This window comes from Chiloscyllium punctatum, chromosome 22 (genome assembly GCF_047496795.1).
Source record: "Chiloscyllium punctatum isolate Juve2018m chromosome 22, sChiPun1.3, whole genome shotgun sequence".
Taxonomy (NCBI): domain Eukaryota; kingdom Metazoa; phylum Chordata; class Chondrichthyes; order Orectolobiformes; family Hemiscylliidae; genus Chiloscyllium; species Chiloscyllium punctatum.
The window spans coordinates 12,455,325-12,482,203 of NC_092760.1; the positions used below are offsets into that span (position 1 = coordinate 12,455,325).

The following is a 26,879-nucleotide window of genomic DNA, read 5'->3' on the forward strand; positions in this document are numbered from 1 at the left end:
ACAGAGGCCTGCTGAGCTCATCAATTACTGTGATGTGGAGGTGCTAGAATTGGACTGGGTTGGACAAAGTCAGACGTCACTCACCAACAGGTAATAGTCCATCTTGGACTATAACCTGGTCTCATGTGACTTCTGACTTCATCAAGTCCTGGATCTTGAAGCTCAGCCAAGCATTAATAAAGAAGCCTCATGTGAGCTGGTAGAGGTGGCACAGGGAGTATGTATCTGACATGGAGAGTATGTTAGGCAGAGGGCATGGGTGTTTGGGGTGAGGGCTAAAGAGTTTAAAAACCTTAATTCATCTGGGTCAAGATTTCTTCTCACCCTCCCCGACTCCTTCCTAAATTTCTGCTGTTGTTAGCTGCCAGCAGTCAGTTTTCCACTCTATTGGTTTTCCGTGCGTGAATCCCTGCCTTACCATGTCTGCTTCATTCAGCTCCAGCCACTTTCAGTCCGTGTGGTCTGTGTGCAGTGGGAGGAAGATTCTACCCAACACTGATCCCAACTTCATGTTTCCCCATGACTGAACTGGCCTCAAAGAAATATGGAGCAAAACTGTAGAAGGTGTGACTCATTTATGGGCATTTAAACGGGCATTGGATAGGCATATGGAGGATAGTGGGCTAGTGTATGTTCGGTGGGCTTTGATCGGCGCAACATCGAGGGCCAAAGGGCCTGTACTGCGCTGTATTCTTCTATGTTCTATGTTCTATTCCTTCCTGTGGTATGACAAACGCCCAGGTAAAGTCACCTACTTCCAGAGAACCATGATGCTGTTCTCTCAGTACACAGAGAGAAAGAGAGAGACAACTGGCAGTGGTTTAACCTGAGGGTCACCGTGCTTCAGGCAAGAGGAGACGTTGAGAAGGCCAGTCCTTCGTGGTGACCTCAGCCCCTGTGGGATTTGAAACTGCTGTCAGAGGGTCAGTTAGCTCAGTTGGATGGAGGGCTGGCTTGCAATGCAGACAGACGCCAACAGCGCAGGCGCAATTCCTGCACCAGCTGAGGCCACTGTTAACGGTGCCACCTTCTCTCGTTGTCATCTGAGGTGTTAAACCACCACCTGCCATCTCCCTCATGAGAGAGCAGCCCTGTGGTCTGGTGACTTTACAAGGGCACAGCGCACAAGCCAATCAACAGAGTCTTTACTCGCTGGGGGAGGCAAATCTGAGTAGGATGGGTTCTCATTATCGGCCTCCAATTCAAAGGGGGATTGAGAGCTCTTTAAATTAGAAGATCACCATCAGGTCCCTTTTAAGGGTCAGTGTGGACCGGATGGGCCGAATGGTCTTCTTCCACACTTCAGGGATTGTATTGTGATGTATTAAAGTTGGAGACTATTCTGTAGGAATTTGATAGCAGGGTCCCCAGTTAAATAGGCAGCTTCACATCAGAGGTAAGTCTCACCCTCGGGACTATTTTGATTTTAAAGGTACCGTTGAGATTTAAACAATGCATGTCATAGAGTCATAGAGATGTACAGCATGGAAACAGACTCTTCGGTCCAACCCGGCCATGCCGATCAGATATCCCAACCCAATCTAGTCCCACCTTCCAGCACCCGGCCCATATCCCTCCAAACCCTTCCTATTCATATACCCATCCAAATGCCTTTTAAATGTTGCAATTGTACCAGCCTCCACCACTTCCTCTGGCAGCTCATTCCATACATGTACCACCCTCTGTGTGAAATAGTTGCCCCTTAGGTCTCTTTTTATATCTTTCCCCTCTCATCCTAAACCTATGCCCTCTAGTTCTGGACTCCCCGATGCCAGGGAAAAGACTTTGTCTATTTATCCTATCCATGCCCCTCATGATTTTGTAAACCTCTATAAGGTCACCCCTCAGCCTCCGACGCTCCAGGGAAAACAGCCCCAGCCTGTTCAGACTCTCCCTATAGCTCAGATCCTCCATCTCTGGCAACATCCATGTAAATCTTTTCTGAACCCTTTCAAGTTTCACAACACCTTTCCGATAAGAAGGAGACCCGAACTGCATGCAATATTCCAACAGTGGCCTAACCAATGTCCTGTACAGCCGCAACATGACCTCCCAACTCCTGTACTCAATACTCTGACCAATAAAGAAAAGCATACCAAATGCCTTCTTCACTATCCTATCTACCTGCGACTCCACTTTCAAGGAGCTATGAACCTGCACTCCAAGGTCTCTTTGTTCAGCAACACTCCCTAGGACCTTACCATTAAGTGTATAAGTCCTGCTAAGATTTGCTTTCCCAAAATGCAACACCTCGCATTTATCTGAATTAAACTCCATCTGCCACTTCTCAGCCCATTAGCCCATCTGGTCAAGATCCTGTTGTAATCTGAGGTAACCCGTGATGTGATCAAGACAATAGACTCGGGTTAAGATTCTGGTCATTTACCAGATTCCATTACCATCAGCAGAAATACTATTAACTGAGCTGCTTGAGGCAGCTTGACATTTTAACAGGACTCGTTAACACAATCGATCACATTCCAACTATCAGCCATAATATACACAATCTGTCCGATAGCACAAGAACCTGCTGGTTAACGTAGCTGAATAAAGTCTAAACAAGCTAATAATCTGATAACATTTTCTTTAGAAGCCAGAACTTCTTATGGCATGAATCATTCCACTAGACTCTGCTTTGAAGTGAAACAGAAGATAGCTCATCAATCTCAAGGTCTGCTGCCAGTGAGCAGGAAGTGTCGAATCAGCAAGAGGAAGAGAAAGAATGTGCCCGAGATATTGATCAGGATTGAGCCAGAGACTAGCATGAAACATCTTACACAGACCCTGTAACCCACAGTAAATACAGACCTTATATCCCACTGTACACAGATCCTGTAACTAACTGTACACAAACACAGACCCTGTATCCCACTGTAAACACAAACCCTGTATCCCAATATAAACACAAACCTGGATCCTGTATTCGCTGGGAACTATGGATGAACTGGAAGATCCAATCCCTATTGAAGTCCAGGTCTTATTAAAGGTAATCTAGGTATGACCATCGCAAAGCCATTGGAGATGCCAAGAGACAGGACCAGACTAAGCCAGCATCCCAGGCTAATCACACAAACACACTTTGACTGTGGTAATGCTTACACAATATAACGGGCAACAAAGCAAAGTCGAGTAGAACCATGGACAACAATGTATCCCTCCCATTGGTGAGCTCAATGCATTGTATGCTCATTTTGAACAGAAGGTCAGTGAAATGATGTCACATGCCCCAACAGCCTCCAGTGCACCAGTACCCACAGTCCCCACCAGAGACATTAGATCTTTCTTCTTGAGAGTGAACCCATGGAAAGCGACTTGTCCACATGGAGTCCCTGGCCGTGCACTCAGATCCTGTGCGGACCGGGTAGCGGGAGTATTTGCAGACATCTTTAACCTCTCCTTACCACGATGTGAGGTTCCCACTTGCTTCAGGAAGACCACCATCATCCCAGTGCCAAAGAAATATCAGGCAGCATGCCTCAATGACTACCATCCAGTGGCTCTAACATCCATAATTTGAAGTGCTTTGAGAGTTTAGTCATGGTTATCATCAACTGCAGTCTCCTGGCCTACATTCATCCACTACATTTCACCTATGGTCACTACAAATCCTTGGCAGATACCATCTCCCTGACCTTACACTCATCCTTGGAATACCTGGGTAACAAGGAAACCTACATTAGACTCCTATTTATTGACTTTAGCTCTGCCTTCAAAACCATAATTCTAACCAAACTCATCTCCAAACTCAGAGACCTAGGACTCTGCTCCCCCTCCAGCAACTGGATCCTCAACTTCCTGACCAAAAGACCACAATCAGTAAGGATGGGTGACAGCAACTTGCCCTACTCCTTGTACACAAACCCAGACCCTCTTCCTCATGAAGCAGCAATCCAGTATTGACAGCAAGCTGCAAGACAGCCTCTCTAATTTGCTGTCAATGGGCCAGAGAGAGACATACAGGATTTGAGGGAGAGGTATTTATTATTGAGGCTCCCAGGAAGGGTCAGATATTTGAGAGGGGTACTGATGTAATTTGACAAATAAAGTGACTCAATATTTTTATTCATTCATTCACGGGATGTGGGCACCACTGGCCAGGCCTGCATTTATTGCCCATCCCTAATTGCCAGAGGGCAGCTCGGTCAACCGCATTGCTGTGGGTCTGGAGTCATGCGTAGGCCAGACCAGGTAAAAAAGGACATTAGTGAACCAGGTGGGTTTTTTCCTGTTTAAATAATTGTTTTAAAAGTTAGTGAAAGTGTCTATCCTATCACCTGGTCTCTGTCTGTGCTGATATTATCCTCACGCAGTTTGGAAATGAATGTGGGATCTTTCTGTTCTCTATAGCTCAGTGTGTTAACAGGCATCTTTGAGATTGGGCCTTAAGTTTCTCGGCCATACTCACTGAGTGAACCCATTCACACTGTGGCTGCTTAATGTAGGAGCTTGAGATAATCTTTTTTATTTCCAGAGCTGTGATTGAAAACACATCATGTGCCAAATTATAATGACACTGCCAATTTCAAGTCTTAGATCAGGAGTACCTTTTCAGGAAGTTTGTGGGTCATTTTAATTCCAGTTTCTAAAAAGGGTGGAACTTCAAAGGAGAACACTGGTACAATCCAAAGGTGTGCAGATTAGGTGTGCTAAATTGTCCACAGTGTTCAGGGAGGTGTAGGTTGGGTGCATTAGTTAGGAATTAAATGTAGGGGAATAGGTCTGGGTGGGTTACTGTTTGTAGGGTCAGTGTGGACCTATTGGGCCAAAAGGCCCGTTTCCACACTGTAGGGATTCGATAATCTCTGAACCAGGGATTCTGGTTTCACACCAGCTGCTCCAATCCGACACTGAGGCCCTGATCTCACTCTTGATCCTGGTTCAGGCCTGCTCAGACAGGACGAGAAGAGTGCCAGTCGGAAACATTCAGGCTGTCAGGCCTACCTTCTCAGGTACATCGTCCACAGCACGAAAGAACCCAGAAAATACCATTGCCCTCTTGATGTTTCATGGCTAACAGTTTAAAGTGTCTTCTTTTACTGTTGCTTTTTGTTTCGCCAGGGAGCTCATGAGCCTAAAGGCCCAAGTGAGGAATACATCCAGCTGGAGCGTCTGGTGCAGTTAGTTGTCTCCCCTTATCTGGGCACCTATGGACTGCTCTCCAGGGACAGGAAAGCTGTCAATACAGTGCACATACTTGGTAAGTCAATGCCATTTGTTGTTTGTAGGTGAGGGAGGAGTGGGCAGTGATGAGGGAGACAAATTGCAGCCACATAGGGTGACACAGTGGCTCATTGGTTAGCATGCTGCCTCACAGTGCAAGGGACCTGGGTTTGATCCCACCCTTGGGCAACTGTCTGCATGGAGTTTGCATGTTCTGTTCATGTCTGCATGGGTTCGCTCTGGGGTTTCTTCCCACACTCCAGATATGTGCAGGTGAGGTGGATTGGCCATGCTAAATTGCCATAGTGTACAGGGAGATGCAGGCTGGGTAGATTAGCCATGGGAAATGCAGGGTTACAGTGGGTCTGGGTGGGATGACCTTCAGAGGGTCAGTATGCACTTGATGGGCCGAATAGCCTGCTTCTGCACTGTAGGGATTCTATGATTCTCTCTGGCTTTTGCCAGCATAAACTATTGTTTCTCGGGGATTTGTTTATATCATTGTGGCTGGAGAATTTTTTTAAGTACAAGATATTTATCAGCTGACCCAGTAGTCTCCTGAGCATTGATTTAATACACAGATTGGCTGGGTGCAAAGTGGGGAAATGAGTTGATAGTCTGTTTTATGTCTCCTCTCATTTTAATTCACAACGGTTTTGGCCAGGGGACCAATATAATGGTCTGTCAACTTGCTGTCACCCATTTTATAACAAAGTTCAAATGATCTCCATTACCACATATAACTTGGCCTTTGAAGACTACAAAACCTGTTCTAAATAACAGAGTCATAGGGTCATACAGCACAGAAATAGACCTTTCGGCCCAACCAGTCCATGCTGACCATTATCCCAAACTAAACTAGTCCCACCTGCCTGCACTTGGCCCATACCCCTCCAAACATTTCCTATTCATGTACTTATCTAAACATCTTTTAAACAGTGTGACTGTATCTGCATCCATCACTTTCTCTGGCAGTTCATTCCACGCACAAACCACTCTCTGTAAAACAAAGTTGCCCCTCATGTCTTTTTCAAATCTTTTCCCTCTCACCTTATAAGTGTCCCCTAGTCTTGAAATCCTTCACCCCAGGAAAAAGGCACCTGCCAGTCACCTTATCTATACCCTCCATGGTTTTATAAACCTCTATAAGGGTCATGTGTCAGCCTCCTGTGTTTCAATGAAATAATCCCAGCCTTTCCAGTGTCTCCTCAAATCTTCCATTCCCAGTAAAATCATGGTAAATCTTTTCTGAACCCTCTCCACCTTAAAAATATCCTTTGACTTATACACCGTGTGAAGAGAATATAACTGTGAGTGTTGGGGGTCACTGTAATGGGAAGGTAAAGAATAACACTAGTAATTCGCATTCATTAAATATTGCACAGTTTGTTTAATAATCTAATTGTAGAAAGATACCTCTGGCCATTATGGAACATTTTGCAACCCATCAAATTGATTATCCCCGGCTTCTCAAGCGCTTGAGTTTGTCGGAATCCATTCAGAGTCACGTTGGCTGTGGCTATTCTCAAGGATTGGATTCTGTGGAGCTGATGTGATACTTGAGATTTCAGAATCACACCCCACAATTGATTACACGGATAGTAGCATGAGGTGTAAGCACTGCCCATCTCTGTAACAGAGTTCAATTTGAGGCAATTGCACATCGTGAACCCCAGGCCCAGAAATTGCCTTGTAGAATTTATTTACCCTCTTCATCTCATCCATCTATTTAAGCCCGATACAGTTGACTGTAAGTAAAAAGAATAATTGCCCCATACCTGTGCAGGAATCTCCTAACTTATGCCCACAGATTATGTGATCTACAAACTCCTAGGTCAAACGAGCTTAGATTTGTGATCATCTTTAGAATTTGCCGCTCAGTCCTATTTGCATACATTGGGAATGGGAATAAACAGTTTGTGGTAGATTATAATGCATTAGGAACATCAGTGTCACAACAGGAAGACTCATAGCAAAGACACAAGGGACGAGATTCTCACATGGCACCATCACACAATGTCTAATGCCCACCTTTAAATGGCAGCCCATTCACCCACTAGCTAGGAATGGTGGAAGATCACAGGGTCAGGATTCAGTAACTGGGGGGTCACAGTGTCAGGATTCAGTAACTGGGGGGGTCAGGATTCAGTAACTGGGGGGGGTCACAGTGTCAGGATTCAGTAACTGGGGGGGGCAGGGTCAGGATTCAGTAACTGGGGGGGTCACAGGGTCAGGATTCAGTAACTGGGGGGGTCAGGATTCAGTAACTGGGGGGGGTCACAGTGTCAGGATTCAGTAACTGGGGGGGGCAGGGTCAGGATTCAGTAACTGGGGGGGTCACAGGGTCAGGATTCAGTAACTGGGGGGGTCAGGATTCAGTAACTGGGGGGGGTCACAGTGTCAGGATTCAGTAACTGGGGGGGGCAGGGTCAGGATTCAGTAACTGGGGGGGTCACAGGGTCAGGATTCAGTAACTGGGGGGGGCAGGGTCAGGATTCAGTAACTGGGGGGGTCACAGGGTCAGGATTCAGTAACTGGGGGTGGGGTCAGGATTCAGTAACTGGGGGTGGGGTCAGGATTCAGTAACTGGGGGCGGGGTCACAGTGTCAGGATTCAGTAACTGGGGGATCACAGTGTCAGGATTCAGTAACTGGGGGGAAAGTGAGAACTGCAGATGCTGGAGATCAGAGCTGAAAATGTGTTGCTGGAAAAGTGCAACAGGTCAGGCAGCATCCAAGGAACAGGAGAATCGACGTTTCGGTCATGAGCCTGAAACATTCCTGCTCCTTGGATGCTGCCTGACCTGCTGCACTTTTCCAGCAACACATTTTCAGTTCAGTAACTGGGGGGTCAGGATTCAGTAATGGGGGGGGGGTCACAGTGTCAGGATTCAGTAACTGGGGGGGGCGGGATCGCAGTTCAGTAACTGGGGGGGGGGAGTCACAGGGTCAGGATTCAGTAACTGGGGGGGGGCAGGGTCAGGATTCAGTAACTCGGGGAGGGGTCACAGTGTCAGGATTCAGTAACTGGGGGGCCGGGGTCAGGATTCAGTAACTGGGGGGGTCACAGTGTCAGGATTCAGTAACTGGGGGGGGCGGGATCGCAGTTCAGTAACTGGGGGGGGGGGGAGTCACAGGGTCAGGATTCAGTAACTGGGGGGGGCAGGGTCAGAATTCAGTAACTCAGGGGGGGGTCACAGTGTCAGGATTCAGTAACTGGGGGGCTGGGGTCAGGATTTAGTAACTGAAGGGGGTCAGGATTCAGTAACTGGGGGGGGTCACAGTGTCAGGGTTCAGTAACTGGGGGGGGGGTCACAGTGTCAGGGTTCAGTAACTGGGGGTGGAGTCAGGATTCAGTAACTGGGGTGGAGTCAGGATTCAGTAACTGGGGGTGGGGTCAGGATTCAGTAACTGGGGGGGGTCACAGTGTCAGGATTCAGTAACTCAGGGGGGGGTCACAGTGTCAGGATTCAGTAACTGGGGGGCTGGGGTCAGGATTCAGTAACTGAAGGGGGTCAGGATTCAGTAACTGGGGGGGGGTCACAGTGTCAGGGTTCAGTAACTGGGGGGGGTCACAGTGTCAGGGTTCAGTAACTGGGGGTGGAGTCAGGATTCAGTAACTGGGGGTGGGGTCAGGATTCAGTAACTGAGGGGGGTCACAGTGTCAGGATTCAGTAACTGGGGGGCAGGGTCACAGTGTCAGGATTCAGTAACTGGGGGTGGGGTCAGGATTCAGTAACTGAGGGGGGTCACAGTGTCAGGATTCAGTAACTGGGGGTGGGGTCAGGATTCAGTAACTGGGGGGCAGGGTCACAGTGTCAGGGTTCAGTAACTGGGGGTGGGGTCAGGATTCAGTAACTGAGGGGGGTCACAGTGTCAGGATTCAGTTACTGGGGGTGGGGTCAGGATTCAGTAACTGCGGGGGGTGGTCACAGTGTCAGGATTCAGTAACGGGGGGGCAGGGTCACAGTGTCAGGATTCAGTAACTGGGGGGCAGGGTCACAGTGTCAGGATTCAGTAACGGGGGGGCAGGGTCACAGTGTCAGGATTCAGTAACTGGGGGGCAGGGTCACAGTGTCAGGATTCAGTAACGGGGGGGCAGGGTCACAGTGTCAGGATTCAGTAACTGGGGGTGGGGTCAGGATTCAGTAACTGGGGGGCAGGGTCACAGTGTCAGGATTCAGTAACTGGGGGTGGGGTCAGGATTCAGTAACTGGGGGGCAGGGTCACAGTGTCAGGATTCAGTAACTGGGGGGCAGGGTCACAGTGTCAGGATTCAGTAACGGGGGGATCACAGTGTCAGGATTCAGTAACTGGGGGTGGGGTCAGGATTCAGTAACTGCGGGGGGTGGTCACAGTGTCAGGATTCAGTAACTGGGGGGCAGGGTCACAGTGTCAGGATTCAGTAACGGGGGGGCAGGGTCACAGTGTCAGGATTCAGTAACGGGGGGGCAGGGTCACAGTGTCAGGATTCAGTAACTGGGGGTGGGGTCAGGATTCAGTAACTGCGGGGGGTGGTCACAGTGTCAGGATTCAGTAACTGGGGGGCAGGGTCACAGTGTCAGGATTCAGTAACGGGGGGGCAGGGTCACAGTGTCAGGATTCAGTAACGGGGGGATCACAGTGTCAGGATTCAGTAACTGGGGGGCAGGGTCACAGTGTCAGGATTCAGTAACTGCGGGGGGTGGTCACAGTGTCAGGATTCAGTAACTGCGGGGGGTGGTCACAGTGTCAGGATTCAGTAACGGGGGGGCAGGGTCACAGTGTCAGGATTCAGTAACGGGGGGGCAGGGTCACAGTGTCAGGATTCAGTAACTGGGGGGCAGGGTCACAGTGTCAGGATTCAGTAACGGGGGGTGGGGTCAGGATTCAGTAACTGGGGGGCAGGGTCACAGTGTCAGGATTCAGTAACTGGGGGTGGGGTCAGGATTCAGTAACTGGGGGGCAGGGTCACAGTGTCAGGATTCAGTAACTGGGGGTGGGGTCAGGATTCAGTAACTGGGGGGCAGGGGCACAGTGTCAGGATTCAGTAACTAGGTGGTACTGCTCTGTAAACCAATAATCCAGACAATTTAGCTGTATGGATTCCCACCATCTCTCATAACCCTAGAAATAAGCTATTTCCAAGGGCAGTTGCCATGGTTCTGGAGTCACGTGTGGACCAGACCAAGTAAGGAAGGCACATTTCCTTCCCTGAAGTGTATTTGTGAACAGGATAGATTTTATGATAATCAATGTAGCTTCATAATCACCATTACTAATGACTAGTTTTGTGTTCCAGAAGTGTTAGTTTATTTTAAATTAAGCTTCTTCCTTTGGTCTTCAGGTTTTTAATGACCCATTTACCATACACAATGATACCAAATCTGTCAAGCCAACTGTCATTCAATATAAAGAACAGTACAGCACAGGAGCAGACCCTTCGGCCCAACAGGTCTGCACTGACCATGATGCCATTCCAACCTGATCCTATCTGTCTGTACATGGTCTGTATCCCTCTATTTCCTGTTGGTTCATGTATCTATCTCAATGCTGCTTCAACAATGCTATCATATCTGCTTTGACCATGTCCCCTGGCAGCACATTCTAGACACCTACCACCGACTGTGTGAAAAACCTACCTCGCACATCTCCTTTAAACTTAACCTCTCTCACTTTGAACCAGTGTCCCCTAGCGTTAACATTTCCACTCTAGGAAACAGACTCCAACTACCCACCCTATACATGCCTCTCACAATTTTATTTACCTCTGTCAGCTCACCCCTCAGCATCAGTTATTGGCTCCATTTCCAGTGATAACGATAATTTGCTTGCCAGAACCATAGACCAGCTTGTAAATCCAGGTGCATGAGGTTATGATTCTTTAATCCATTGATAGGATTGTGTTTGTCCCTCATCCCCTCTCGACCATTCCCAATCAGCAAGGCTGCTTTAGTCTTCATGGCCTTGAATTGATGTCTGCTATATTTTATGTCTTAGAGTTGCAAAATCATATTTCCAGATATAAAATCTGTGGGAGCTATTCTATAAAGATTAAAACAAAACTGTGTAACTCTTAAATATAAAATCTAGCAATAAATTATAAAAATAGAGAAATAACAGTTCAGGATAACAGACCTGGGCGGCACGGTGGCACAGTGGTTAGCACTGCTGCCTCACAGCGCCAGGGACCCGGGTTCAATTCCCACCTCAGGTGACTGACTGTGTGGAGTTTGCACGTCCTCCCCGTGTCTGCGTGGGTTTCCCCCGGATGCTCCGGTTTCCTCCCACAGTCCAAAGATGTGCAGGTCAGGTGAATTGGCCATGCTAAATTGCCCATAGTGTTAGGTTAGGGGTATGGGTGGGTTGCGCTTCGGCGGGGCGGTGTGGACTTGTTGGGCCAAAGGGCCTGTTTCCACACTGTAAGTAATCTAATCTAATCTAATCTAACCTTCCAAATGAGATCATGCTGGGCTTCACCTCAAGGCCAGGAGTGGAGGGAGTTGAGTCCACACTAAGTCAAGCTCTGGGGATCTGCATTTTGTTAAGTGGGAGGTGCAGTAGCTTTATATGGTCCCCAGTCTCACTCTTCACCCAGTCAAACTCTTCTCCGATCACACTGTCTCCTCCCAGTCACACTCTCCCCCTAGTCACTCTCTCCCCCTAGTCACTCTACCTTGCAGTCACACTCTTCCTCCTGGTCATACTCTCTCCCTCGTCACACTCTCCCACAATCATGGTATCTTCACTCTCCAGGAAATCTCCCTCCCCCAAATCTCTTAATTTGCAATCTTTCACTTAATTGTCCCTGCCTTGCGATTTCTCCTCCTCCCTCCCACCCTGGCAACCCTCCGCCAAATGACTCCAACCTCCAATCACCCAACCCCACTTCACTGTCCCAAACTCCCTCCCCGTTAACTCTCAATTTCTATCTCCTAATCACCTGCCCCATTGTCCTTCATCTCCCTCTCCACAACCCAAGCATTGAGTACGTTAATGTGGCAATTGTTTCTGAGAACTGTACCTTGCGTGTTTTTGGCTCAGTTCAAGTTGTTTCTAGTGTTTTGGAGTTTCATTGATGGTGAGGCCTAGCAGGATTTCTCAGCATGATGTTATAAATGTGCCTCATTAACCATTTACCCTGACCCTATGCCTCCCTTTGACAGAATTTCCACCCATGCCATTCCTGGAACAACTCCCCACTGCTGGGGTATCCCACAATTCACCAGCATCTCTTTAAAGGGCCAGTGTGCACCTGGAGAATATTCATAGAACCACTACAGTGTGGAAACAGGCCCTTCTGCCCAACAAGTCCACACTGACCCTCTGAAGAGGAACCCTCCCAGACCCATTTCCCTTCCCTATTACCCTATATTTACCCCTGACTAATGCACTTAACCTGCACATCTTTGGATTGTGGGAGAAAACTGGAGCACCCGGAGGAAACCCACACAGACACAGGGAGAATGTGCAAACTCCACACAGACAGTCGCCTGAGGCAGGAATCAAACCCAGATCCCTGGTGCTGTGAGGCAGCAGTGCTAACCACTGAGCTACCCAGCCACCATCCCACCCCACTTGATTCCTTCCCACTGTTTTATCCCCATAAATACCAGTACTGTTGTCTATATGTCAACTTCTGTCAATTCTCCAATCCTTCCTTCTTTCTCCATGAGAAACGAGCCCCTGGCTGAAAGGTTGGGAAGTTTAACCAGCCTCAGAATTTCCTTGCCACAGCCAGAGTGAGGTAATTACAAGGGAGCTGGATGCAGATCATGTTAACACTGTAAGACAGTCAACTCCTGTACTGACAAGATGAGGGTTGGTTCATATAAACACAGGCCCCAAATGAAACCTGTGTCAGAGAGAGAAGGTTGAAGAGACAGAATAACCTACACTACACTTCAGGAGATTCCGTGAGACAGCTCCGAGTCCCACATATGTTCCCCATTAATTGTGTGTCTCTTCAAGTAGTTTCCTTACACACAAAGTTCTGTGCAGCCAAGTCATGAACTATTTTGAACAGGAATGTTTCCAGTCAGATGCAAGATCAAGTGTATCCCAAGATGTTGTGGGAAGTTAGGGAGGAAATTGCAGGACCCTTTGCAGAAAGGTTTGTATTATCTATAAACACAGGTGAGGTGCCGGTGGACTGGAGGGTGGCTAATGCTGTGCCATTGGTTAAGAAAGGCCGTAAGGGGAAACCTGGAAACTGTAGACCTGGGAGTCTGACTTCACTGGTGGGTAAAGTTGTTGGAGGCGATCCTGAAAGGTAGGATTTACATGCTTTTGGAGAGGCAAGGAATGATTTCCCATGCATGGTTTTATGCGTGGGAAATTGTGTCTCACAAACTTGATTGAGTTTTTTTTTAATGAAGTAAGCAAAAAGGTTGATGGGGGTAGGCGGGAGACTTTGTTTACTTGGACTGTAGTAAAACCTTTGACAAAGTTCTGCCTGGTAGACTAATTGGTAAAGTTAGGTCACATGGGATTCAGGGTGAGCTTGCCAATTGGATACAAAATTGGCTTAATGACAAGAAACAGGGATAGTGGAGATTATTCTTCAGACTGGAGGCCTGTGACCAGTGGTGTTCCACAGGGATTGGTGCTGGGTCCACTTTTGTTTGTCATTTGTTTGGATGAGAATACAGAAGGCATGGTTAGTAAGTTTGTGGATGATATGAAAATTGGTGGTGTAGTAGACAGTGAAGAGGTTATCTAAGATTACAAAGAAGTCTTGGTCAATCGGGCCAATGGGCTGAGGAGTGACAGTTTAATTTGGATAAACGTGAGCTATTGCATTTTGGTAAAGTGAACAAGGCAGGATGTATACAATTAATGGTAGGGCCCTGGGCAGTGTGGTCGAACAGAGAGACCTAGGGGTTCAGGTACATAGCACTTTGACATTTGCATCATAGAGAGACAGTGTGGTTAAGAAGGTGTTTAGCACACCTGCCTTCATTGCTCTGACCTTTAAGTCTAGGCGTTGGGATGTCATGTTGAGGTTGTACAGGATGTTGGTGAGGCCTCTTCTGGAGTACTGTGTGCAATTCTGATTTCCCTGTTATAGGAAGGATATTATTAAACTGGAAAGGGTTCAGAAAGGATTTACCAGGACATTGCTGAGACTGGAGTTTTTGTGATATATACATAGACTGGATAAGGCTGGGACTTTTTTCAGTGCAGCATAGGAGGTTGAGGGGTGACCTTATCGAAGTTTATAAAATCATAAGGGACATAGCTAAGGTGAATGACAGGGGTCTTTTTCCTGTGGTGGGGGGAGTTCAAACCTAGGGGGCATATTTTTAAGGTGAGAGGGGAAAGATTTAAAAAGGACATGAGGGGCAATCATTTTACTTACAGAGTGGTTTGTGTGTGGAATGAACTGCCAAAGAAAGTGGTGGATACAGGAACAGTTACAATGTTTAAAAGAGACTTGGATAAGTACATGAATAAGAAATGTTTGAAGGGATATGGGCCAAGCACAGGGAGGTGGGACTAGTTTAGTTTGGGAAACCTGTTCGCATGGACTGATTGGACAGAGAGTCTGTTTCCATGCTGTAAGACTCTGGAATAAATGAAACGCAAAGAAATTGCACGAGCAAAACCTTTGTGAGCAATCAACTCCTTAGTAATCTGGAAAGATCTAGAGATAAAGTCAATAAAAGTACATTGCTGGGAGGTTTGAAAACTCTGATCTGACCCACTGGGTTCATTACAAACAGCATGATCTTCACTCTGATACATTCTGATTACTGCAGAGTAATGTATTTGAATCGCTGTCATATAATCACTCCTTGGCTATCTCTCCCGCTCTTGATTAGACCCCAGACCCTAAACTCGCTCCACAGTATCTACAATTCTATTTGCAATGTTACAGTTGTGAGGTGAATCTGGTTATTGTTTTAGGACTGTATCTTTTGCTTTTCATTCAGGGGTTCATGAAAGGTTTTATCTGCTCTATTGTCGAGTCTGCCTGATATTAAGGTTTGGTGATTTGATTGTTTGGTTGATAAGAGGTCAAAGGAAGATTCAGATTGTTTTATGAGGAGAAGGTGCAAGGTGTGTCTGCTAGCAGACAGTGACAGCTAAGCTTACCGTGAATTTGCTGAGCCTGTCAAAGTCTCAGAAAGATCTTATAGTTATCAAATTGCAAACTGTGTACCCATTAAACTATTCACTCACTTTTACGAGGAAGTGGAGCTGGAAACAAAAACAACCAATTAGCAGTTCTACTTGGATCCAGATGTGATTTCCATTGCTATAGGGAAGAGGGAGGAGGGACACATTTTCAGGAATAGGCTTTTCAGAGGCAGACTGCAGGTTTGCAGAGGTTTCTAGTGTGGTCCACGACTTTCTTGGAGGCAAAGACAACGAGAAGTCCCACTTTTTTGCCAGGACAGTCCTGTTTTTTTTTCTCTCGCAATAAATGTCTGGTATCCTGACCATTTTCTCAAAGCGATTCCAATGTTGGAATTTCCAGCTTTCCTATTTACTCTGCAGGAGCAGAACCAGTTCAACCTGAATTTCAAGTTTATGCATGTGCCTGCAATCCGCTACTTTATCCCACAGCCAGTACAGTTTGTGCCCCCACTTTGCCCGATTATTAATGTGGACAATCCGCAGAAGGCCTCCAGCTGAGGCAGGCAGAAAATGGGCAGCAAGAGGGAAGACACGTATTGCTGTTCACATCCATAGATTGTGGTTTCATCAGGCCTCGGTGGGAAGCAGACTTTGAAAAGTGGAAATGGTCCTGATTTATGGCTCTTTCACTTGTTTCTAGTTGTACAATGATGAAAACCGAGAAGTTACTCCACCCAGTGATTTGCAAAGGCGAATCTGTTTTGTGGGAGCAGCATCTCAGGGTGACCCAGGTTTTGCTTTTTGAAATTCTATTCACCCGAACAAGAGATTGATACACTTGGCCTGCGTGTCGAGCAGAGAAAATGCTGACTCACTATCGTTCCCCTGCCAGAATGTTGGCAGGACCTGACACTCGGTTTGAATGTGAAGGTTTTGAAGAAGACTGGTAGATTCACCTAGCTTAGAGTTAGAGAAATGAATCTACATTGTTGGCCTTGTAGTGAAAGACATTTTGGGAACAGCAATTACCCTGCTGGGAATTACAAAGAAAACAAGGCAATGGGAACTGAGTGTAATTTTAGACTGATTCCTGAAGGCTTAAGTATATACTTAAGGGTTAAGGCATTTGGTACGCTTGCCTTTATTGGTCAGTGCGCTGAGTATAGTTGGGAAGCAATGTTGTGGCTGTACAGAACATTGGTTAGAGCGCATTTGAAATACTGCATTCAGTTCTGGTCTCCCTGCTGTAGGATAGATGTTATTAAACTTGAAAGGGTTCAGGAAAGATTTATAAAGATGTTGCCAGGGTTGGAGGATTTGAGCTATAGGGAAAGGCTGAATAGGCTGGGGCTGTTTTCCCTGGAGGGTTGGAGGCTGAGGGGTGACCTTATAAAATCATAAGGGGTATGGATAGAGTAAATAGGCAAGGTCTTTTCCCTGGGGTTGGGGAGTCCACAACTAGAGGACATAGGTTGAAGGTACGGGGGCAAGATTTAAAAGAGACCTATGGGGCAACCTTTTCATACAAAGGCTGGTACGTGTATGGAATGAACTGCCAGAGGAAGTGGTGGAGGCTGGTACAATTACAACATTTAAGAGGTGTCTGGATGGGTTTATGAATAGGAGGGGTTTAGAGGGACATGGGCTAAGTGCTGGCAAATAGGACTAGAGTAATTTAGGATATCTGGTCAGCATGGACCAAAGGGCCTGTTTCTGTGCTGTATAACTCTATGATTCTAATAATACATATAATCATTGCACAATCTTAAATCACCCACTGTGGCATTTTTTGGTGGCTGAATACATTTTAAGTTGCCAATGAAAGTAAGAGCTTCAATAGTGTTATTTAGTCAATTATTATAGTCCATGTTTTACAACACAGCATCTTGAGGAGTCATTCTTTTACTGTTAACCAGAAGTTTGATTTTCTATTGAAAAGTTGTCACGAGATATCAATCCTAATTATCCATTATTCTGTATATGAACCATCTAAAGCCCTCAATTAGATTCTAGCTTGGAACTTATTCTTGGGGATGTGTGAACCACTGTTTAGACTCCTGCTTGTGGCAATTCTATGAAGGAGTAAACAGTTTGTATGTATGAAATGCTTCCTCTCAGTAGGAAGGGGATTCAAGAATCTTGTGTCATTCTGATGCTTGGAAAACATAAACTTTTAACATTTTAATCAAAGTTTCAGCTTATACTTTTCCTGTAGGCATAAATAGTTCCTGCGAATCCTGCTACTGGAAAATATGTTTCACTTAAACGTGACTGGAACTAAATAACATATCTGCATTTTGATCCATTATTTTGTCACTGTGCTGTTGTCCTTCCTCAGCCTAGAATTGGCCGGTGAGCAGTGGGAGTGACATGTCTCTCCCCACAGTCGGCACTAAACAATTATCACTAACAGGTACATGCCAGCATTTATAACATCAGCCTTCAGAACGTCAAGCAACAGTAAATCTGGACTTTGTATGAAGGACTACTGATAAGATGAGAGATTAATATACAATCTAACTTTTCATTGAGAGGAAGCCTTATGATCAGTGTTATGATCCACCCTGTCACCTGACTCATTCTCTCACCCTGTTCATCTTATTTGCCTTGTCACCCCTCTCCACCTCTGCCACCTTACTGACCCTCTTAGCCAGCTAGCTGCCCCCCCCTGCCCCATCCTGTTACCCACATCCCTAACCCGCACTGTTCTCTGATGTGGAGGAAGACTGCCTGCCGTTCCACAGCGATCCAGCGTGGCCATCTATGAGTGAACTTACGGCAGCTACTGCTGTAAAAAGGGGCTCAGTTTCCCCCCTGACTGTACCCTCGCAGCAGGGTTTCATGATAGGCAGCCTGCGTATTTCTGAGGCCTTGGGTTAGGGATCAGACAGGCATTGGATTGACACGGGGTGGAAATCATTGCTGGGAGAGCAGCACTCCGGCAGTAACTGCTGACTTCGCAAAATTCCAGTCAAAGTGTTACCAATCATCTTGAAGCAAGCTGCAGTTCCCATGGGCAGGGGCAATTATAATCACTGGGCACAGAGCAGCCATTAAAGCCCCTCAATGATGCCCCCAGCTGATGTTGCATTTTTGTTTTGTTGCAGTCGAGATAGTTGCTAGCTGATCGGGAGGCTTGCTTAGTTGGTGCAGCCAGACACACTCACTGCTCTCGAAAGAGGGAGACCAGGCTTCCTCACTGCTGAAGGGCTGACGAATATTTCTACTTCAGTTAAACTTCGGCGCAGTCAACACACCGGGCAGTGGCTACAGAATCTGGTTTACTCTAGATTGGCGCTGACTCAACCCATCAGAGATTCACTCATGTCCTTTAGGGAAGGAAATCTGCTGTCCTTACCTGGTCTGGCCTACATAGAATCATAGATTCCCTACAATATGGGAACAGGCCCTTCGGCCCAACAAGTCCAACCCTCCGAAGAGTAACCCACCCAGATCCATTCCCCCACCCTTTTACATTTACCCCTGACTAATGCACCTAACCTACACATCCTTGAACACTATGAGCAATTTAGCATGGCCAATGCACCTGACCTGCACATCTTTGGATTGTGGGAGGAAACCGGAGCACCCGGAGGGAACCCACACAGACACGGGGAGAATGTGCAAACTCCACATTGACAGTCGCCTGAGGTTGGAATCGAACCCGGGTCACTGTGAGGCAGCAGTGCTAACCACTGAGCCACCTTGCTGCCCAAATGTGTCTCCAGATCCCATAACAACGTGGATCGCTCTTAATTGCCCCTCGGAAATGGCCCTGGCGAGCCACTCAGTTGAAGGGCTATTAGGAATGAGGGACATACATTGGCCTTGGCAGTGATGATCCCATCCCCCGTGGGTTGAAAAGACAGCTCGATGAAAGCAATGTTATAGAAATGCCTGGGCAGGTGCACAGGAGCGGCCGTACAATTCTGTCAAGTGACATAGGCCCTGCTTTCTTCAAAACAGCGCACTGTAGGTTACCACAGGCCCCAGCACTGGGTCAGACAGTGCTGTTGCTCTGCAATTTGATGTCAAGCGACTTCCTGATTGACCGCCTGTGGGATCTCTGCCCAATTAAGACTCCCGATGCTGCCGAGCCAATCAGAGCCATGACAGACCCCCCCCCCTCTCTCTGGGACAAGTAGGCACCTCTGAGGCATGGTCAGATAGTTCCCGAATGCCTCAAAACAGACGGACGTCTGTAAGGGTGTCTCAGAAACATCCCTGAAGATAGAACAGTATCAGGGAACTGTTCCTGGCTTTTTGACATTGTCCCTGTCACCAGGGGCCCTGTAAAAATCTGCCTGATGGGGTCTTGGAACAATTCTGATAGGATTTCCCCCCGGCACTCAGACATCAACAATATGGCATTGAAGCAAAGACAGGTACTCAAGCTTTCTGTGTTCCCTTCTCACTGGTGTTTGGGTATGTCCCCCTTAACCTGACGAGCACATATCCCCACTCCCATCCACCCCCAAACCCATTTCCTGCACTCTGCACTGCTTGTGCATAGACAGACTGTCGCCATCTGACTCAGTTTCCTGGTGGAGTTTAACATCTGCTCCCTTCATCTCCTTCCCACTGCTTATTGTTTCCTTTCAACTCTTAGTCACCGATGTTGTCTCCCTGATCTTCCCCTCAGGCCTTAATTGCAGCCCTTGGGAACTGCCGTCCCTAATTCAACAGTAAACCTCTCGTGCCATCTTTCCCTCATGTATCTCGCCTGTTCCTGCCTTCCACTTCACAGGTCATGTAGGCATTCTTTCCCAACCACAGACTGAAACCCTATCACCATACTCTGATCAAGTCTCTTCAGGCATCTTTGTGACTACAGCCAAGACTAACAAATGCCTCACTACATTGCTCCCTATCCTTCTGTTCTATTGGTTTCACTAGCTCATCAACCTCTGACACCTCATGTTTTTACTTTTTTACTGCAAACTCCTCCCACCAGTTTCTGCACCAGGTCCGTCTGATGTGTCACCAGATTTCAGTGTTTGTCAACTGTTAGTCGTTCTCTGCCTGCTCCAGCTTCACTGCCACATTATCAGCCTCATCGCTGTGGTACCTCCCTTACCCCGAGTCTGAAGGTCAGGGATTCAAGTCCCATAGCGGAGGTTAGGGTACATTAGGAGGAGGAGCAACCTTCCAGCTCAGCACCGCCCTCATGACCTGTCCTACCTCTCCATCTTCCTTCCCACCTATCCGCTCCACCCTCCTCTCTGACCTATCACCTTTACCCCCACCTCCATCCACCTATCGCACTCTCAGCTACCTTCCCTGCAGCCCCACCCCCCTCCCATTTAACTCTCCACCCCCAAGGCTCCCAGCCTCATTCCTGATGAAGGGCTTTTACCCGAAATGTCGATTCTCCTGCCTGACCTGCTGTGCTTTTCCAGCACCACACTCTAGACTCTGATCTCCAGCATCTGCAGTCCTCACCTTCTCCTAATGTATGCGAAAGTGAGGACTGCAGATGCTGGAGATCAGAGTCTAGAGTGTGGTGCTGGAAAAATACAGCAGGTCAGGCAGCATCCGAGGAGCTGGGAGTTGACGTTTCAAGCATAAGCTCTTCATCAGGAATGGTTGCAGGATCAGAGAGTACTGACAGAGTGCTGCATTGTCAGCAGTGTCAACATCTGGATGAGAAATTATAAAGGAAGCCCATCTGCCTCCCCTCCAGGATATATCACACGACTCCAAGAAGGGCAGTTCTGGACATCCAGAGTAACTTCCCAACATGAGGAGCACGCGATTGACATGTTGCTGTAGCTTCTACACTTTAGTTCAATGGCAGGGGCCTGAGGGACGGGGCGGCAGGGGTTGGGGGGGGGGGGTGGGTGGGGGGCGCGAAGGTGTGATTGTGACAGAATCAGAAGGAAGGCAAATGGAATTGTGACTTTTATTGCTATAGGAATGGAGTATAAAAGTAGAGAGGCATTAGCGAGACAGTACCTGGAGCATTGTGCACAGTTTTGGTCCCCTTACTCAAAAAGGGTGAGATTTGTGACAGAATCGTACAAGAAACTTGCCGAAGCCTATCACAACATCAGGAGTGACTGACTATGTCTTTTATATGTTTGAGGAGCGGTGACGTTTCTTTCTCAGCAGCACTGAATCGCCAGTTAAATGGGATTGTTGCTTGTTAAACACCTAATTAATATTCAGCTTCCTATCACGCTGAACAAGCCGGACGTCAGGAATGGGACTCGGAGCAGGTACCTTGTGACTTCAGCTTGCTAGACGCTCCAGAGGAGCTCCATGTTAGAGATAGGGACCAACATCTCGTGGGCGGCACGGTGGCACAGTGCTGCCTCACAGCGCCAGAGACCCGGGTTCAATTCCCACCTCAGGTGACTAACTGTGTGGAGTTTGCACATTCTCCCTGTGTCTGTGTGGGTTTCCTCCGGGTGCTCTGGTTTCCTCCCACAGTCCAGAGATGTGCAGGCCAGGTGAATTGGCCATGCTAAATTGCCCGTAGTGTTAGGTAAGGGGTAGATGTAGGGGTTTGGGTGGGTTGCGCTTTGGCGGGGCGGAGTGGACTTGTTGGGCCGAAGGGCCTGTTTCCACACTGTAAGTAATCTAATCTAATCTAATCTCAGGGCACACTCCATGGGCACCATGCACTCAACATCTATGGGCATTGGAAAACAATATCTGCCAGCCTGTAAGAGCCCTCCTTGCACATCCCCGAGCCACTTACAGGATGCTTCGGCCCATCAGTGCTGCCCCTCAGGCTGTCCCAGTAACTCTCAGTGTAACGCTGCAGCAAGGACACTGTGTGCTCAGGGGGACACGCACCAGATCATAGACTACACCAGGCTGTACCTCCAGGCTCTTCCCTCACTGTCATAGTGTGTGCTCACTCTGAATGTACCTGGATGCTTGAGTATATCTGATTAGGCCCCTGCGCGGGCCTGTGCCAGGTTTCACCAACATTAAGGAAGCTGGTCGTGCTGACTACGCTGCTGCAGAATGTTGCTTTCACTGACAAACTGAGCAAGTTCTTCATAAAGAGGAAACAAACTTGTCCCATTTTGGAAGGAGTGATGATGTAGGAGCAAAGTCTCTGTGCAGCTTCATTAGCAGTTTGACCATGGGGAGGCAGAGATGCCTCTCAGCCACACCCTCTGCTTGACCCACGCCTCATACTGAAACAGCTCCGGCGTGGAACCTGCCAGGATTTGGAATCTTCTACCTCTTGTTTTTTTTTAAGAAGAAACAGACTTGGCAGCACAACTCGGTTGTGAATCAATTTTATTGAAATAAAATCAGGTCAAGATGATTAACTTTTCAGTTAAATCGGAGCAATAAACTCAGGCAGCAATTTACGTCCTATCTCAGATTGTCAAGACCTGAACTGTAGGGACGATGAATGATTTGTCTCGCAGCAATGCCCTTTTAGTCTTCAAGCTCCCCCCTGTCTATCCCTCTCTCTTGTCTCATTTGCTATTGTTCCTGGGTGTCAGGTCTCTCTGCTGTCAGGGTTTCCTTTTTTACCTGGTTCCTGTTTAATTAACCCTTTCTTTACACAACTGATCTTCAGTGAGGTGTCTCTGGATGCTTTCTCCAAGCAAGCAGGGGAGTATGACACCGCTGCATAATGTTTTCCTCATTTTTAATTTTATCTCAAGGCTCCCAGGTTTTATCTCTTAGATGGCCCTGACATTCCTATCTCTGTGTTCACACGAACAAGCAATTCCCATAGACACCACCAAGGTCCCTGTCTTTGGCTGCAAGTAAGCTCTTTCGTAAGACTTGACACAATTTTCCCACGATTCCACTGCTTTTCAATCTTGTCTACACTGTCACTTACTCCTATGTCATCCCAGTTTCCTACATTGTACCACCGAGACAAGTTGCCCATAAAGATAAATACAAACTTGTATTAGTAAGGTTAGATTTTAGCAATTTGACATTGTGACTGGTAACCTGTTAAACTTGTCAGCAGAATTGTCTGTTGCATGTTGGCTCTAGTAAGAAATCAGCGTGTAACATGTAGTTCACAGATGTGAGGCTGTGACGGACAGAGCGAATGGATGGGTCAACCGATCAACTTAGTTTTATCGAGCCATGTGAACTGAAAAGAGCGCATCAGGTCAGGCAGCATCTGAGGAGCAAGAGGGTCGAGGTTTCGGGCATAACCCTTCAGGGAGGGAGTGAGAGCTCCAGATCCCTTATTAAATATGGTAGTCATATGATAGGATGGAAACGTATCAAGCTGCATTTCTGAGACCCGGACTCAAGCAGAGCACAAATGGTGTTTTAAAGGTCAGCTACCTGAGGAAGGCGGTATCATGTAACAAAGTCATATCTCTGGACAAAGACACTGAATTATTGTTATATGTCGTTGTGTGTGAACTACAGAAAAAGTGGTATTGCAGGTAAACCTGTAAGGAAGGCAACTGGAATTGTGAGATTTCTTGCTGAAGGAATAGAGTATAAAAGTAGGGAGGTGTTGTTGCAACCGTACAAGGCATTAGTGAGACCGTACCTGGAGTGGGTGTGTACAGTTTTGGTCCCCGTACTCAAGGAGGGTGAGATTTGCAATAGAATTGCACGAGAAGTCTGCTGAGACCTCTCTCAGCATCAGGAGTAACCCACTGTGTCTTGAATAAGTTTGTCGAGTGGTGAGGTGCAGTTTCTTGCTCAGCAGCACCAAGTCACCAATTAAGTGGGATTATTGCTCATTAAACGCCTTATTAATTCAGCTTCCCATCTTACTGAACAAATCAGGAACAGGAGTCAAAGCAGGTACCGAGTGACTTCAGCTTGCTACATGCTCCAGAGGAACTCTGTCTCACAGACAAGGACTAACCTCTCACGCTCCGTGAGCACCTTACTCGAGGAGAGAGGAGGCAGTTTGGAAGAGGTTCATGTGATTGATTCCAGAGATGAAGGGTTTGTCTTACAAAGAGAGATTGAGCATTTTGGCCTAAACTGTGCAGTTTAGAAGAATGAGAGGGGAGCTAATTGAGGTAAATGAGATGCTAAGGGGATTGACAAAGTAGACACAGAGAGAATGTTTTCTCATGTATGGCAATATAAAATCAGAGCTCATGGTTTTGGGATAAGGGATAGCAGATTTAAAACTGAGATGAGAAGAACTTACTTCTCTCGAAGGGTCACAGGTGTGTGGAATTCACTACCCCAGAGTATGGTTGGTTACCCAGATTCTTAATGAGTAACAGGTTGAAGGGTTATGAAGTGCAGACAGGAAAGTGGAGGTTGAGATGAGATTAGCCAAGGTCGCATTGAATTGAGGCAGAGCAGGCTTGATGGGCTGAATGGCCTACTCCTGCTCCTAGTTGTTACGTTTGTATGAATGGAAATTACAGTTTGGTATTTGAACAAATTTCACCCTATCACCTTTCATTTTGTTTTCGGAAAAAAGCATGAACAAAAGTTGGAGAATGCATTCTCAGAACTGGCTTCCTCATAATGCAAGAAGGCTGTGATTTATTTTACAAGTTTGGACTTTCTCCTCAGGTCTAATTGTTTGTGCAATTGGAGAGTGGTGCTTGGATTTCCATTTGGGTTCACTTGGCAACTTGGCCATAAATTACTCTCAAACTCATTTGAATATTGGCGATTCAGTAAAATCTGACAAGACCCTGCTTGATCAGGCAGCATTTAGAAACATTTTGTTTTAAATTTGCTTTGAAAATACTGGTAGACATTTGTTGGAGTGGCACTGAGTGGCCTTTCACAATGATTGGACATTTTTAATCCCATCGTTAATGCGCTATCAGGAAGTGACCCAGGTTTCAATGTTCGAAACAACTTTTAAAACTTGCTCACAACCATTTGCTGGTGCCATTACATCATTTAAAAGACATTTGAATAAGTTCGTGAATAGGAAATGTTTGGAGGGATAAGGGCCAAGCGCAGGCAGGTGGGACTAGTTCAGTTTGGGAACGTGGTTGGCATGGACTGGTTGGACCAAAGAATCTATTTCCTTGCAGTATGACTCTATGACTGAAATAAATTCTCACAGTGTTGAGGTAGATTTTAAACTCACGTTTTCTATTAAACCCAGTTTTGGATTTGCTAGCCCAGTGATATAAGTGCAGTAACTATACACTACAAATGTCTATGTTTTTTCCCTCTGCAGATCAAAGATTTGCTGGACCTAGGTCAAAATTGGTCGATTTTATGACTGACAAGTGTGAAATGAATGCATCCAATGAGACTGTGTTGACGCCCTTAATCGAGCAGGAAGGCGAGGCCTATCTAGAGAAATGTGGGAATGTCCGACGTCACACAGTGGCCAACGCACCCTCAGAGCTTCAGCTTTTGGCTATGACCTCCATGTTGAATCCCGGAATGGTGGAAGAACCGGACACTGAAGAGGAATGTATCCTGATGCCAACTGGTCACAGACACTACTCCAGTGAACCGAACATCCCAGAACCTCAGTCTGAGGTGATGGGAGTCTCACTGCAAGAGTCTTCTGACATTAAGTGTACAGCGCTTGGCTAGACCACAAAGCCACCGCTTTGTTTTTTGGCACAGTGTTAGTATTCATAGAAGGAAGGAATCCCATTACCCTACATGAGTCCAATCACAGAGAGTCAAACGATGAACAGACCCTCAACAGCCGAACTTCGTTCAAGCTGGTTATGTGCGTCGGACTGGACCTCTGACCCAGGTCCTTCCTCTTATCATCTGAACATACCTCAGAAATCACAGCACATAAAGGATGTTAGCATGTTGGGACTGGGTTACAGATGTCCCGGTAAAATTAAAGTTTAAAAGATGAGTGTGGCAGTAAGTTTGCACTGAAAGTATCTGATGATTGAGACGAGCTCTGAACATTGTTGCCTGAGATTGCACTATACTTGTCTCATTGTTTAAATACAGCCTATCAATCTTGTCTCTCCGAAACGTCGTCACTTCTGTTCACCATCAAACCTGTCTATTACAGGCAGCTTGACAGAACTGACTTTCATAAGGGGATTCCAAATCAATGTGAGTTCCATAACGCTGGGGGAGCGCTCCCTCTGTGCACTGTGCGCACTGAAGTGAGTGGTATTCCTCGGACTTTTTGATGAGATCTTGATTATTTGTTTACACGTAGCACCCTAAGGAAATTAGGAGCTATGCCAACCGTCCCAGTGTGTCACAAACACTTCGCAAAATGCACAAGTAATGGAGGGGGAATGCCAACCCGTCAGGTTAGATGTGTAATTTGGAGGGTACTGGCAATACTGGAACAATTCCTAAACTGTAAGCTCTTTAAAATTAGCTCACTTCACCTCACAACCATAGTTTTAACTCTGAACACACTGATCCACTGCTCTGCTACTTCTTCCACAGATGCTCTCTTCAAACCTAATTTCAGGTTTCCTTTTATGTTTTTTTTAACGAATAAACTGTGGATTTTGTTTTGTTTTTTGGTGTGGTCGTTCATTCGTCTGTTACCTCCCCGAAGGTGGAGGGAAATAAAACCTTCAAAAGGGGGAGCGGGGCGGCCTCACCACATCTGTGGAAGGCAAAGTGAAGAGGTTCGGAAGAACGACGATACAAATTAGCAGCAGCTCACCCCCACAAGCTGCGCAGTGCCGACAGTAAGAACATTACTTCACTGCTCACCTCTTAAGCCCACTGGTGAGAAGACTAGACTTGCATAGTCACATGCCAACTGACAGTGAAGGA

The 26,879-nt window shown here is 46.9% G+C and overlaps 1 protein-coding gene across 3 annotated transcripts in view; it reads left to right on the forward strand.

The window, feature by feature from the left end:
* The window catches only part of LOC140493403 (proline-rich protein 5-like), a 133,701-nt gene extending 107,085 nt beyond the window's left edge, over window positions 1-26,616 (forward strand). For all 3 annotated transcript variants that reach the window (XM_072591800.1, XM_072591798.1, XM_072591799.1), the window contains exons 8-9: window positions 5,059-5,197; window positions 25,336-26,616. In XM_072591800.1, coding sequence (XP_072447901.1) covers window positions 5,059-5,197; window positions 25,336-25,703 — 507 coding nt within the window. In that variant the 3' untranslated portion in view covers window positions 25,704-26,616. The remainder of the gene's footprint in view (window positions 1-5,058; window positions 5,198-25,335) is intronic.
* The last annotated feature ends 263 nt before the right edge of the window (window positions 26,617-26,879 follow it).